This window comes from Rhinoraja longicauda, chromosome 2 (assembly GCF_053455715.1).
Source record: "Rhinoraja longicauda isolate Sanriku21f chromosome 2, sRhiLon1.1, whole genome shotgun sequence".
Classification (NCBI taxonomy): Eukaryota; Metazoa; Chordata; class Chondrichthyes; order Rajiformes; family Arhynchobatidae; genus Rhinoraja; species Rhinoraja longicauda.
The window spans coordinates 91,665,276-91,681,194 of NC_135954.1; the positions used below are offsets into that span (position 1 = coordinate 91,665,276).

Genomic DNA, 15,919 nt, shown 5'->3' on the forward strand with positions numbered 1-15,919 from the left:
AGATGTACTGTAGAAAGTCTACTGATGGATCGCGTAAAGGCCTGGTATGGTATTTCCAAAGCATAGGAACACAAGACGCTGTAGAGAGTGGTGGACCCAGCTTAGCCCATCATGAGCACAGCCCTTCTCGCCACCTCCAACGGGATCCCACTACTGGCCAGATCTTCCCATTTCCACACCTTTCTGCTTTCCGCAGAGATCGTTCCCTCCGAAACTCCCTGGTCAACTCGCCCCTTCCCACCCAAACCACCCCCTCCCCAGGTACTTTCCCCTGCAACTGCAGGAGATGCAACATCTGTCCCTTTACCTCCCTCCTCGACTCCATCCAAGAACCCAAACAGTCTTTCCAGGTGAGGCAGAGGTTCACCTGCACCTCCTCCAACCTCATCTACTGTATCCGTTGTTCCAGGTGTCAACTTCTCTACATTGGCGAAACCAAGCGCAGGCTAGGCGATCGTTTCGCTGAACACCTCCGCTCAGTCCGTCTTAACCTACTTGATCTCCCGGTGGCTCAGCACTTCAACTCCCCCCTCCCATTCCCAATCTGACCTTTTTGTCCTGGGCCTCCTCCATTGTCAGAGTGAGGCCCAGCACAAATTGGAGGAACAGCACCTCATATTTTGCTTGGGTAGTTTACACCCCAGCGGTATGAACATTGACTTCTCTAACTTCAGATAGTCCCTGCTTTCCCTCTCCATCCCCTTCCCCTTCCCAGTTCTCCCACTAGTCTTCCTGTCTCAGGCTATATTCTATCTTTGTCCCGCCCCCTCCCCTGACATCAGTCTGAAGAAGGGTCTCGACCCGAAACATCACCCATTCCTCCTCTCCCAAGATGCTGCCTGACCTGCTGAGTTACTCCAGCAGTTTGTGTCTACCACCGTCGAAAACATCTACATTAGGTGTTATGTCAGGAAGGTGGCATTTATCTTCATGGATCCCCACTATTCGGGTCATGCTCTCTTCTCTGCCACAGAAGCCTGAAGTCCCACACTACCAGGTGCAGGAACAGCTACTTTCCTACAACCATCAGGTTCTTGAACTGACCTGCACAACTCTAATCCTATCTTGACAATGGAACACCATGGAACACTTCTTGCACTATCATGGTCTTGTTTTTTTTTTTCTAATTGAGTTTTGCACTACTGTCTTGTTCTTTGCAGACTTTTTTTCTTTTTTACTGACTTGCAAATTTTATTTGCGATTTATGTATTATTTATGTGTATTTATATTTTGGTCTGCTGTATGAGTCTAGATGCATGTGATGCTGTTACAAGCAAAACTTTCATTGGACCTATACTTCACCGGATTTTGTGCCTATGATAATCATCAGCAATGGCTGCCTCGCCAACAGTCTGTCTGTCGTTTCTTCTGTTTTTGTTATTTTATGTATGTTTAAAAAGTATGTTTTAGTGTTCCTTGGGTTGTTTTATGTGGGGGGTGGGGGGGGAGTTGGGGGGAAACTTTTTTTCAATCTCTTACCTCGACGGAGATGCGATTTTTTCCCATACCGTATCTCCGTCCCCACTGCGGCCTAACATCGAGGAATTGGCAGCCTTTCTTGGAGACTGGCCCGGTGCTTCATGCCGCGGGCACGGTGCGGACTTTAACATCACGGAGCTGCGATCCCTTTGCCTGGGATCGACTGTGGAGAGCTCCAACCGCTGGGCCTGTGGACTTTAACATTATGAAGTCCGCGGTCTCTGGTAAGAAGAGGCCAACACAGGAGCTCCATGCCACAGAGAGAGTTTCAACCGCCCCGACATGGGAGTTTTGATCATCCCGACACGAGGGCTTCGGACCATCGGCTGCGGGGGCTTTGATCGAGGGCCCCAACTGCGGATGGATGGTTCAACAGCCTTGACCGCAGGAGAACAAAGAAGAAGATGATTGAACTTTATAACCTACCATCACAGTGAGGAATGTGGAATCCCATATGGTGGATGTTTATGTCAAATTTTATTCTATGTGACTGCGTGTCTTGTTGCCTTTCACTTAGTATGGCTGTATGGTAATTCAAATTTCATTGTACCTTAATTGGTACATATGACAATAAATTGTTCTTGAAATCTTGAATCATTCATTCTATCATTCCATTTGCTGGGTATTAGCCAAATCTCAGTAGCAGCCTACATCCTGTGTGTGATTATTGCTTGGCTCCATCAAGGTATCAGGCAACCGAAACTCGCATTCGTCCATGAGTTTCTATCAGTACGACCAGATCAAAGATTTGAAGGGCTAAACTTCCACCCTAAAACAAATCACCAGAACAGTTCAAAGCATCAGGCACTGCAATTGAAAACATCTATCACTAATCTTCAAATCGCACAAAATCCCTTTTGTTGATCCAGTGATGGAACGCTTGCCCTTTGCTGAGTGCCGTACTGCATAAAATGAAATGATGCGGTCGGTCCTGTGCTATTCTTATTGGTAGATTTTGATAAAATACTTGTTTTAATTGTTTTGTACATTGGTGCAATATATAATTTGTTGTTTAAACAAGTTTAAACAACAAATTATATATTGAACCAATTTTTTAAAAAGTAAATATAATATACAGTTCTGGCTTTAGAATGGGTTGTTGGTTAATGTAGAGTTAAGGGCAACTGCAGAGCCGAGTCGGGTTCTTTTATTAACTTCTAAACCAGCGGTCTCCAAACTGTGGCCTGCGGGCCACATCCAGCCTGCCACGAGATTTTATCCGGCCCGCAGCAAGCACGTTCCGTGGTAGCGTGGGAACTTTTTTTTTTTTAGCGGCCGATGTGAATGGTGGTTTATGGTCACGTGTGCACTGCACAGTGGAATTATTTTAGCGCCGATCACACATGCACAAGTCACCACCATATTTGGCGGCGTTTACAAAATGACCAAAGTTGGGTCCGCGCACTAGATGTACTGGAGTGGTGCTGATCCAGGTGAGCCCCAGGCTGCTGCAAGGCCTCCATCGCCCTCGATTGGCTCGGCCGTTCGATCGACGTCCCTCTCCTCGCCCGACCAACCGCCTCTGTGTCCCGGGGGAAACGCCTTCTGCAGCCGACCTTGCAGGCGCTGGAGGCATCTCAGCTGCTAGGCGGCCTCGGCGGACCGTTCCGGTACCTTTGGACTCCTCTCAGAGGCTGTGACCTCTGTTAGTCCGCCAAAACGGAATACCTCGAAAGGCTCTGGAACCGAATCCTGGAAAATCAGTGGTGTATCTGTACTATTTAAAAACAACTGCATTTAGTATGTACCTAATCACGTGTAACATCGAAATAAGTAAAAAAACATCTAATTGTTCTGACATAGCCACCATGCAAAAGGATTAAAACACCCCAAGAGAACAGGGCAGATCAGCAAGAATGAAGCATCTTATAGTCAGCCACTGGCAGCCAGGGATCTCTCACATCGATTTTCTGACGCCGTCCAACATGACAATGGGACAGGGGGTTCACTATCCATCCACATCTCTTGATTGCAACTCACTTGATTTGTGAATTAGAGATATGGAAATATGCCTCATCACTTTTAATACTATTGTTGAAAAAAAAGTGTCAAACAAATCTTAAAATTGTAAGATATATTTCCTGCATGAATTAAATCATTTCAACAATGCACAATGCCTTCATGCATAGACCTTAAGTGAAGACTTTAACGTAACCATTTTTCTGCTGCTTAGGTTTTCCAGATGCTGCTTAGGTTTTCCAGCATTTTCCATTTTCTGTTTATATCCGGTCAGTTCAATTTTTTGCATCCAACTTGTTTAAGACTATAGACTTTAGAGATACACCGCGGAAACAAGCCCTTTGGCCCAACAAGTCCGCGCGACCCACATACTAACACTATCCTACACACTAGGGACAATTTACACCTTAAAAAAAGTCAATTAACCTACCAATCTGTACATCTTTGGAGTGTGGGAGGAAATCCTCTGGTGCTGTGAGGCAGCAGCTCCATCAGCTCGGGTCCTGTCTGAGCAGAGTTTGCACGTTCTCTCTGTGACCAGGTTTCCTCCTGCTGCTCCGGCTTCCTCCCACAACCCGGAGAAAACCCATGTGGTCATAGAGAGAACATACAAACAGCCAGCACGCGTGGTCATGATTGAACCCGGGTCTCTGGACTGTAATGCAGCAGCTCCACTGCTACGCCACTGTGCTGCCTCTAAGTCTCGTTTGCCAGGCAGGTAATCATGGTTTGGCCGCCACCAAATCATTAATAACTCATTGCACAACCGAGAAGCTTAATGTGGAAGTAACTGCTGCCATTAAGTCATTTTGACTCTTAAAAGTTAAACAACTTCTTACCTTATATTCAGTTCTTCCAGTTGTGTCTCCAAACTTAAGGCCGAAGATTTCCCTGGAGACAGGTCACCACTGCCACACAGATGGCTGGTATTGATGGACAAACCTTTATTTAGTGAAACAGAGCTGTATGAGTTTTAGTTTTTAGAATCATAGGCAACATTTCACAGATCATCTGTTAGTCGTGCTCACAGAGATTTAAAAAAATCAATACAAAACTACATAAATTACATCTATGCTCAAGGCAAAACCATTATTTTAATATGGGGTCCTGACCTTCATAGGCTTGGGCATTGAATATAAGAGTAGTGAGGTAATGGTCCAACTTTACACAACATTAATTAGACTTTATACAACATCGGCGGGGGCAGCTGGTAGAGTCGCTGCCTCACAGCACCAGAGACCCGGGTTCGATCCTCTGGTGCTGTGAGGCAGCAGCTCTACCAGCTCGGGTCCTGTCTGTGCAGAGTTTGCACATTCTCTCTGTGACCGGATTTCCTGCCGCTGCTCCGGTTTCCTCTCACATCCCAAAGACGTGCAGTTTTGGGGGTTAGCATATAAGAAAGTTGTAGAGGAGCACTTGAAACGATTAGACATAGAAGGCTACAGGCCAATTGTTGGAAGATGGGATTAATATAGATGGGAGCCAATTAATCAGCATGGAGGTTGCTAGCCGAATGGCCCTTCTCCATGATGTATGACTTGTACAACTTGATGAGATGAATCCAAGCTTCTCTGAACACAGAAGAGGTGCCAGGTGACTGAATTTATTCAAAGGAACAGCAAGGAATAAGCAGCAATTGACAAGCTAATATGAATGGTAGGGAAATTATTGAAATCTTTTTGGATCAACCAGCATCTGGACAGGCAGAGATCGTTGGAAAAACAGTAGAGAAGATTTACACGGACATGCCAACACTTAAGGGTCTGAGCTATAGGGAGAGGTTGAGCAGGCTAGGACTTTATTCCTTGGAGCGCAGGAGGATGATAGGTAATCTTATAGAGTTGGATAAGATCTTGAGAGGAATAGATAGGGTAAATGCACAGAAACTCATGCCCAGAGTAGGGGAATTGTGAACCAGACGACATAGGTTTAAGGTGAGAGGGGAAAGATTTAATAGGAACCTGAGGGGTGACTTTTTTTTACACATAGCTTGGTAGGTATACGGAACGAGCTGCCAGATAAGGTAGTTGAGGCAGCTACTATCACAACATTTGGAAAACATTTGGACAGGTACATAGGTAGGATAAGTCGAGAGGGATATGGGCCAACACGGACAGGTGGGACTAGTGTAGATGGGGTATGTTGGTCGGTGTGGGCATGTTGGACCGAAGGACCTGTTTCCACACTGTATGACTCTATGACTCTATCCAAATGAGCTAGCTACTCGGATCACAACAATGTACTTAACTTGTTTTGTTCTTGTTGGTGAGTTTGTTAACATCATGACTCTTTCCCATATCGAGCTTGGCTTTTCCAAGTTGTTGCTCTAAAGTCACGGACCACCGTCGCTGTTCTTGAAACTTCTGCTCAGCGTCCAAAATCTTGTCATTGCTATCTTTTAACCTAAAGCATAGTCAGTGATATTAGCATCGTCCCTTTACAGCTGCACATAATTCATAAATTAAACTTGGATTCAAAACAACTACAACAATAATTGCCAGTGTCTGTAAAGTGGTAAAAGGCACTTCACAATAACGATGGCCAACATGACCAACATAACCTAAAACCAATACATATTACAGCAGATAACAAAGTCTGGCCAAAAGATTGGTTATGGGCAAGGCAGCATTAGTAGTCAGAAGTCTGAACTGTGAGATAATGGGTGAGATAAATACCATAACAAATGGAGAATTATAGGATTAGCAACTTTGAAATTAGATAAATTTCTAGGTACAGATGAAATATATTCTTGGCTGTAAAAGGTGAGAGAGCAATTTGCACAGAATGACTATCATTCTTAATCTATTTTTTTTTCTAAACTGTGTGAAAGGTCACGAATCTGAATCGCTAAGTCTGATTCAACCTCCATAGATCCTGCCTGACCTTCAGAGTATTTCGAGTAGTTTCTGTTTTAATCACATGTTTTGATCATATTGGCCATCTCTGAATGCCATTGAGAAGGTTGTGGTGTGCCATCTCCCCGAGTCATTGCAGTCCTGGCCCCATAGCAGAAGCGTCCACATCACGGGGCTGGAAACTGGAAGTGTCCTGAGCTATTTCTGCTACCACCATCGTCAACTGTACAAGCGATGGCTCCCAATGATTGTCACCGGAAGCTTGTGCCTTTTTCAGGACGGACGATGACAGTGATGTAACATTTGAATGATGAACACGAAAGAAGAATTGCAGTCCTTCCTGTAAAAGCAGCCATCATTGTTGGGCAGGGAGTTCCAGCATTTAGATACAGTGACGGTGACAGAACCACAATATGCTACCAACTCAAGATAGTATGTGACTTGGAGGGAAACCTGCAGATTGTGGTGTTCCCTTGTACTTACTAACCTTCCTCTTGGCATTGGGAATTGATGTTGGATTCACCTAGGCAAGTAGCTGCAATGCAGTTTTTAGGTGGTATATACTTTGATAATATTGCACTGGTGGTGCAGGAAATTCATATCAAGGTGAAGGATTGGGTGATACTTTGTCTTGGATAGTATTGAATTTCTTGAGTGCTGGTAGCTCTACACAGCCAAGCAAATGGAGAATATTCCATTAGTTTAGTTTAGTTTACATTCCTGATTTGTAGATTGTGGATTGAGAAGTCAGCAGGTGAGTCACCTAGTGCAGGTTATCTAGCCTCTGATCTGAACCTATTTTATACCCCTGGTATATATGTGCCGTCCCAGTTGGTTTTCTGGTCAAGAGTACCCCCCAGGATGTTGATGTGAGGCATTTGGCAATAGTAATGCTATTGAATTTGCAGGGCAAGTAGTTACATTCTCTCTTGCTGGAGCTGGTCATGCTAGCTTGAGATATTTGTGATCTTGATCTTACCTCTTCTGCAGGAGAGTAACTAGCTCTGTTAGTTTATCCCTTTCCACTTCTGCAGCTTGATATAAAGCCTTGTACTCTGTGCACTGTAGCTGCAGAGCTTTCACATCAATCTGATTCACACTGTGGAGGAAAAGTAACAAGTTAAAAAAAACATAGTTTCATTTGCTTAAAATTTATACTGTGCTATTTAAATTCGGACAGCTCATTTGATGTTTCGACCGAGCAATAGCATGGTAAAACTAAATGGAGAGTTGAACATCTCTGCATACTGTCCTAACAATTGACTTAAACTTCTCCTTCTATGAAGTCTCATGTTGAACAAGTCTCAATGGAGTACTCTTTCACTATCAAGGTGCTCTTTCACCCTTGCCAGGACGAGGGAGAAGTTGAGCAGGCTAGGACTTCATTCCTCGGAGCGCAGGAAGATGAGGGATAATCTTATAGAGATGTAGATCATGAGATCGTGGGCAAGTTGGGCCGAAGGGCCTGTTTCTACACTGTATGACACTATAACTCTTTCTCAATCCAGCATAGTCACAGAATCAGCAGCAATGCCTTCTTTTTCAGTTCCCACAATTATCTTTGGAGTCCCCCAAGGATCTTTTCACAGTTCTATAGTTTGTAGCAGCTACCTGTGAGCTGCATTTGCCAGATTACACAGATATTGTGGGCTGAATGGCCTGCTCATGCTGTACTTTTCTATGTTCCACAAAAGCAGCAGTTGTCAGAATAGCCAAGATTTTACTGAGTGCTGAAAAAGACTCAAACGACCAAATATCTTACTGTGCCCTTTCCTTATGTTCTAATTTTCAAGAAATATTAATTGACTGTAGTCTCAAAATGTGCAAGTTATTTTCATCCCATGCCTTGATGAGCGTACCACTCTATTGGTCGTACCTCTTATAAAGTAACAAGCTTGACATTTCAGATCTTTACATTCAAAGCACAAAACTCTTTGTTAAAGAAAGTGAATAAACCTGTTAGTTCTTCCTATAGGAGTTCCTGAGCGTGATCGCAGGGCAGCAGACTCGATCAGGATGTGACCCATTTTGGATACCGAACTGGTTGGATTAAGAAAATAATAATAAATTCAGTAGGGGCATGACAATCTCAATTGGATACTTGTCAAAAGACAATGGAAGCACCAGAAAGGGCATAGCGAAAATTTTAAAGGATGATAAGAGAAATGTGACTGCCTCCCTATCAGCAAGACTGGGTCCCTTGCCCTTTGTGAAGAGAAGATTGGGGCTGATCTAAAAGTGGTCTTTGAATTTATGAGAGGTTTTCATAGAAAGGGTACTGGGGCAATGTTTCCAAATACAGAAATGTATAACTGCAGGCCTTCAATATAAGACAGTCACCAAGAAACCCAGGGGGAATTCTGATGAAACAGTTACTTCCCATCGTGCAGAAGTGGTAAGACAGAGAACACAGAATTGCCTGGCAATGATACTTTCTCAAGAGAGAATATAATCACTTTTCTTTGATATTCAACGGCATTACTAATGCTGAATCCGCCACCATCAATATCCTGAGGGGCAGCCATTGACTAGCAATTCAATTGGACCAGCCGCATAAGTACTATGGCTAAAATACCAGCTCAGAGACTGAATAAATGGCTCGTCACGTGTCCAAAGACAGTGTTGAGAATGTGGAGCAAAAGGGACAGAGGAGTATACTGATAGATTTCAATGGGAAAAGGTGAAAGGAGCTGAAATGGAGCATAGACACACTATGTAGGTTTCTATGCCATAAATCCTAAGTAGTCTCAGAAACAATTACTAGGTTTTCAACTTGAAGGATCCTTGTTAAAGTTCGCTGAAAAACAACAGTACACATTAGTCAGTAGTAGATACTTTATTACGCATGCGTCACCTCACCATGTCCTCCATGGATGCTGACCTGCTAAGTTATCCAGCACTCTGTGTCTTTCTTTGTAAACCAGCATCTGCAGTTTGTGCTTTTTCAATTTTATTGATGTTTAGCCTCCCTTCCAACTTTACTCTTTTTCATCTTGCTAAAGGCCTCATTTTGTGTGGACACAGTAAGTCAAAACCTCCTTTTGACTGACTCTCTACTTCTGCAGTGAGGCACATGACCTGACCACCGAGAAAGAAGTGTTTGTCTAATCTGACGATCACCCAAGGCTACGATTTCACCCTCAGTTAGTTGAGTCCAATTATCCACTTCATTCTGGGTACTAAGGACTGACTCAGCAGGAAACCACTGACGATGGGCGGCTGCAATTTGAGTTATTTGACCTGGGCTCTCAGCTGGAAGCACTGACGTTTACTCTTTACAGATTTGATGACAATGAAAGTGTTATCTTCATAAAATAACCACAGAGCAATACTTCTAAACTATGTTTAAGCCTGGGGACACCGTGCTAGAGTATCTCAGCAGGTCAGGCAGCATCTCTGGAGAACATGGATAGGTGATGTTTCGAGTCGAGACCCTTCTTTGGGGTGTAGCTGGGCTGCACCATCAGGTTGTGGGATTCACATTCAATTGCACACTCCCACCATGTTTCCAGCCGCGAGAGACTGTGTAACATAATAAGAGAAAGGTGGGAGAATCAGCCACTCTGGTATTATAAATTCCTGATTCCCTCCTACATGAAAAACACAACTACAGAACGTATATTGCAATAATGGAGAACTTCTTTAACTAAAAACCTCAGATGAACTGAATATGTACCAGAACTAAGTAACAATTTTAAAGTTACTTCAGGTATTAAAAAATGAAAATGTACAAATCTCACAAGGAAAATAGTAAAGGGATTTCAAGGGGTTCATTGTAGAAACACGATGAAAATGTGATCAGACTGAAAATACCCTGATGGTTAAAAAAAAATACACTTTTTCATAACAGCAAAAAGAAAAGAATCAGAGAAAATGTGAAAAGCTTAAGAGATGCAAAGTATACTCAAATCCAAAAGCAAGCACAAGGTGGTAAATGTCCTGAATGACCACTTCCTCTGTATACTCACAGGGAAGGCATGAGCACCCTTATAGATGTATTTATTGTCATTGTTGGTCACTTTATTCAAGAATGATTTTTTGTGCATTTTTACTTAGGGTTCTTGAGATGGTTCAGGAGTCTGATACTGGGACACAAAGACACATCCACAGAAGGTAAAGACACCTTCATGTAGAATAGGTGGCATTTTTTCAGCTTCCCAGATTGGGGACTCCACCACTGCCTGGTGATGGATGGGGCACCTATGCAAATGATTGAGCAAAAAGTGCTGGAGGAGCTCAGCAGCCCAGGCAGCATCTGTGCATGGAAATGGACAGACGATGTTTCAGGTCAGGACCCTCCTTCACACTCACTTCTCTCCAGAGATGTTGCCAGTTGCCACAGTAGGATTTGAACCTGGGTCACTGAATTGTTAGCCCATGCCTCAGGATTTCTAGTCCAGCAGTGTAACCACAGTTATTCACTTGACGACCAAGAAAACCAGGAAGGAAATCCATGAAATATTCAGGGTCATTTTGCAGAAGTCATTCAATGGGAAGGCCTCAGAAGATTGGTAACAGATTAGCTGATGCTAGTATTTTTTAAAAAGCATAGTGTCAAAACAAAGAATGCAGATGCTGATTAATACACAAAAGGAAACAAAGTGCTGGAATAACTCAGCAGGTCAGGCAACATCTCTGGAGAACATGGATAGGTGACGTTTTGGGTTGTGATCCTTCTTCAGATTGATTGTGGGGGGGGGTGAGAAGAAAGCTGGAAAAGCATGCTTAAAAGACAAATTAAAGTAAAGATTTATTAGTTTAACTAAATGTGTGAATTTGAGCATCAGGAGCAAACATACACAGCATCTAAAACAATATCAAAGTTATTGACAACATTGGTTCTAACCACATCCTTAACTTTGAGGTGTGATTAGTGGATTGCATTAAGTCCAAAGAGGTCTGTCCTGTACTTCAAATGGTCTTAACAAAGTGAAAGTTTATTACTTCAACTCTGATCATGGCAATTCAGGGTAAAATACAGGGCCCTATTATGGTCTGGTTACAAAGTATTACTGCTGTGGTGTATTTACCATTTGAGTTTTTGTGTTTTGGCAGCTGAGCCTTGCCATAGTTCCGGGTATAAAGCATTGTGGGATACCTGTATTAACTCTCTGGTGGTGTTGAAGTAAAGCGGCTATATGTTGTATGCTAACCCGTCTCACTCGTCGATTCTTATCATAATACACCACAGTTAAAGTTGGCGACGAGGATAAAACATGCAGAAAATGCCTATCATAGGTTCCATAGGGGAGTTCGCCCCGAAGACAGAGTCTTGGTCGGCGTATGTGGAACGTTTAGAGCAGTTTTTTGAGGCTAACGACATTGCAGAGGAGAAGCAAGTGGCTACTCTGTTAAGTGTGATGGGAGCATCTACATATGGTCTGTTAAGGAACCTGGTGCAGCCGCTGAAGCCAAAAGATAAGTCCTACGGCGACATTGTGAACATTTTAAAGACTCATTTTGAACCCAAGCCGTTGCTTATTGCGGAGAGATTCCGCTTTAACCGATGCAACCAGCGGGCGGACGAGTCTGTGACCAGTTACTTTGCGGAGCTGAAACAGTGTGCAGTTAACTGTGAGTTTGGAGCGACGTTGAACGAGACGCTTCGTGACCGTTTTATCAGTGGGATTTGTAACGAGGCAAGCCAGCGCCAGCTGTTGTCGGAGTCCAACCTGACTTTTGCACGGGCATTTGAAGTCGCCCTCAGCATGGAGACTGCGGAGAGAGACACGCAGCAGCTGCGGGGACACGAGGCGCGTCCGAACCAAGTGCATAAAGTGGATGCGCACACGGCTAAGCAAACGGGGAGGAACTGCCACAGATGTAACGGCAAAAATCACAGCCCACAGGTGTGTCGCTTTAAAGACGCAAAGTGTTACAACTGTGGTAAAACCGGGCATATTAAAAGAGCATGCAGAGGAAAAGTGGCGGCGGCACCGACACAGAGCAGATATAAACGACAGACTGATAAAAACACAAAGTATGTGGAGGCAGAAGAAATAGTGTTGCCCATGTTTTCATTAGTAAATGGCAACAACTGTAAACAAGCATACAGGGCATGTTTTGTGGTTAATGGCAAAGAAGTCAAACTAGAAATTGACACCGGAGCTGCCGTGAGCATCATCTCAGAGGAGCTGTTTCAGACCACCTTTTTAAAGCAACCACTTGGGCTTGCTGAAGTCACACTAAAGACATGCACAGGGGAGGTTATTCCTGTGTTGGGACAGTTTGAAGCCACTGTCAGCTATGAGATTCAGAGTGAGCAGTTACCAATGATTGTGGTAAAGGGAGCAGGACCAGCTTTGTGTGGAAGGAACTGGTTAAAAAAGCTCACCTTAAACTGGAAAAAAATTAAACATGCCAGTGACAAGTCTCATCAGGAAGACATAAAGCATATTAAGGAAATGCCTCACCTGACATCAATACAGGATGTACTGGAGTTACACTCTGAAGTGTTTAAAGATGAACTTGTCACTCTGCGTGATGTCAAAGCAACAATTCTGGTGGAACCAGGGGCCCGCCCAAAGTTTTGCAAAAGCCGCCCACTGCCATTTGCCATGAAAGCACGGGTGGAGGCTGAATTGGACCGACTGGAAAAGGCCAACATAATTACTCCAGTCAAACATAGTGAATGGGCAGCACCCGTTGTTCCTGTTGAAAAAAAGGACCATACCATTCGTCTGTGTGGAGATTACAAACTCACTGTAAACCAAGCTGCCACCACAGAGACTTATCCCTTGCCACGGATAGAGGAGCTGATGGCAACCCTCAGTGGAGGAACAGTGTTTTCAAAGATCGACCTCGCCTCAGCGTACCAGCAGGTACTTCTGGAGGATGAATAAAAAAAACTGTTGACCATTAACACACACCGAGGCTTATTTGTCTATAACAGACTGGCTTTTGGTGTGAGCGCAGCACCCTCCATCTTCCAAAGAATCATGGAGAACCTCATGAAAGATCTGGATGTAGTGGTGTATCTGGATGATCTCCTCATCACAGGAAAAACTGAACAAGAGCATCTGCAAAACCTGCATAAAGTGCTACAGAGACTGCAGGAGAGCGGACTGAGAGTCAGGGAGTCAAAGTGTGAGTTTGGAAAGAAACAAATCGAATACTTGGGTCATGTGTTAAACAGCCAGGGCATCCAGCCGTCACCGGAGAAAGTCAGAGCAATAAAGGATGCACCAGCCCCCACCTGTGTGAAAGAGCTCAGAGCTTTCTTGGGACTAGTGAATTATTATGGTCGGTTCATGCCCAACCAAAGCACCGTGCTGGCTTCCCTGTACAGGTTGCTGAAAGACCAGGTGTCGTGGGAGTGGAAAAGTCGAGAGCAGAAAGCTTTTGACAAGTGCAAATCGCTGCTCACAAGTGACAAGATCCTGGTGCACTATGACCAAAAGCTTCCTCTCACTCTGGCCAGTGACTCCTCAGCTCCTCAGCGTATGGCATTGGAGCTGTCATACAACACAAAATGCCTACAGGGGAGGAGCGCCCCATCGCCTTCTCATCACGCACATTATCCCCTGCTGAGAAGAAATATTCTCAGATTGAGAAAGAGGGACTGGCACTCATTTTTGGTGTAAAGAAGTTTCACCAGTCCCTGTGGGGGAGGAAATTCAAACTTGTGACTGATCACAAACCCCTGCTAACACTGTTTGGAGAACACAAAAGCCTGCCCACCATGGCTGCAGCTCGAATCCAAAGATGGGCAATGATTCTCTCTGCCTATGATTATCACATCACAAGCCACTATCACACGACTGAGAAGACTGTTCGCAGCTTATGGATTGCCGGAGCACATTGTCACGGATAATGGAACGCAGTTCACGTCAGAGGAGTTTAAAAACTTCATGCAGCAGAATGGAATCCTTCATTCTACAAGTGCTCCTGGTCACCCTGCCTCGAATGGCCTGGCAGAACGGTACGTTCAGTCATTCAAGGGTGGAATGAAAAAGCTGACACACACCGCAATGGATGTGGAGGACAGGGTCTCCCTCTTTTTGATGCAGTATCGCACCACACCAAACTGCACTACTGGTCAGTCACCCGCTGACCTGTTTCTGAACAGACACGTGCGCACCCGTCTGGATTTCATCCGTCCGGACACAGCAGCCGCTGTTCGTAAAAAACAGTACAAGCAGAAGTTCCACCATGACCTCCGTGCAGCAGACAGGTGTTTCTCAGTGGCTGACCCAGTGTATTTATACAATACGGCTGGGGGAGGACGCACATGGATTCCTGGAGTCATAGTGGATCAAACAGGACCGGTGTCTTACAAAGTACAAGGAGGAGACACTGACATCACCTACAGGAGACATGGAGATCAGCTGAGATTCAGAGTCATGGGAGATGGACTGGATCAGGACACTGAAAACTCAACCACTGACACTTCTGCACCGAGCCAACCCGCACAGCCGGAGGACATGTCATCATGCAGCGAGCCAGGGACAGTACAGCTGCAGCTGCTGCTCCGCTGAGTCCACGCCGATCATCAAGGGTCAGGAAGCCTCCAGACCGCTATGTCCCTTAAGCTTCATTAAAAAAAAAGGAAATGTTCGGCATGAAGGACTGTTTAGTTGTTTAAGTTGTTTTCATTAATATGAACACACAGATGGACTGAGACATGTTAAAACTACAAGAGGGTCTCTAGTGATAACAAGTAACTTTGCATAGTAGTAACTTTGAGAATGGTTATTGTCAGTAATAAGGCACTTGCTAATTTCAGTTATTTATGATTACCTTCATTTTAAAAAGGGGGTAATGTGGTGTATTTACCATTTGAGTTTTTGTGTTTTGGCAGCTGAGCCTTGCCGTAGTTCCGGGTATAAAGCATTGTGGGATACCTGTATTAACTCTCTGGTGGTGTTGAAGTAAAGCGGCTATATGTTGTATGCTAACCCGTCTCACTCGTCGATTCTTATCATAATACACCACAACTGCTAACTTATTGCATTATTGATTATTGTATATGTAGCTGTGGTGTAATTATGTTAATGGACCTGCAAAGCTGCTGCAAGCAAGAACTTTCATTGTCAGGTCCCAATGGTTTTCGTAATGAAACACTTTTGACTCTATATCCCATTAACAGTTAAGAAACTGGTTGAAAGAAAGGTCGGGTCATTTGAGAAGTTATGTCAGAGAGAAATGTGTCCATTTACCTAAGCTAGATCCCCTTGTCTCTCTTGATAGTTTGGAACTCATACATCACATTCATAGTAGTCTTGGTCTAAGATGCTCTTGGTCTAAGTAGGTAGAGATAATCTTGGTCTAAGATACTCTGTCCTTAAACTGGTAAGAGTTCTCAATATGGATAAAATATTGAGGTTGCTATATTTTGTATAATATACCAAATTTTGCTCAGTTTGAGCTTGATGCAGTTTTCTTAATGCTTAATTTTTTTATTGTCTTACCAGGCAGAAATTGGCCTTCCTGAGAGTTCACCATCAGCCGTCAGAGGATCCGGTACTGGCAGGCCACTGTTAGTGTCCAGTTGAGCTGAGGAAAGGTGGGATTGAGTGGGATTTACCACTGACTGATCAGCTAACACTTTCTTCTCCTGCAGTTGCTGTGTGACAAAGTATATAAATCTCGTTATGACCATCATGTGGGACCAAACATGACACATA

The 15,919-nt window shown here is 44.1% G+C and overlaps 1 protein-coding gene across 1 annotated transcript in view; it reads right to left on the bottom strand.

Annotated features, from left to right (window-relative positions):
* The window catches only part of ccdc13 (coiled-coil domain containing 13), a 42,688-nt gene that overhangs the window by 2,936 nt on the left and 23,833 nt on the right, over positions 1 to 15,919 (bottom strand). Inside the window, 4 exon segments of the mRNA XM_078423961.1 lie at positions 4,278 to 4,380; positions 5,687 to 5,841; positions 7,273 to 7,392; positions 15,704 to 15,858. Coding sequence (XP_078280087.1) covers positions 4,278 to 4,380; positions 5,687 to 5,841; positions 7,273 to 7,392; positions 15,704 to 15,858 — 533 coding nt within the window.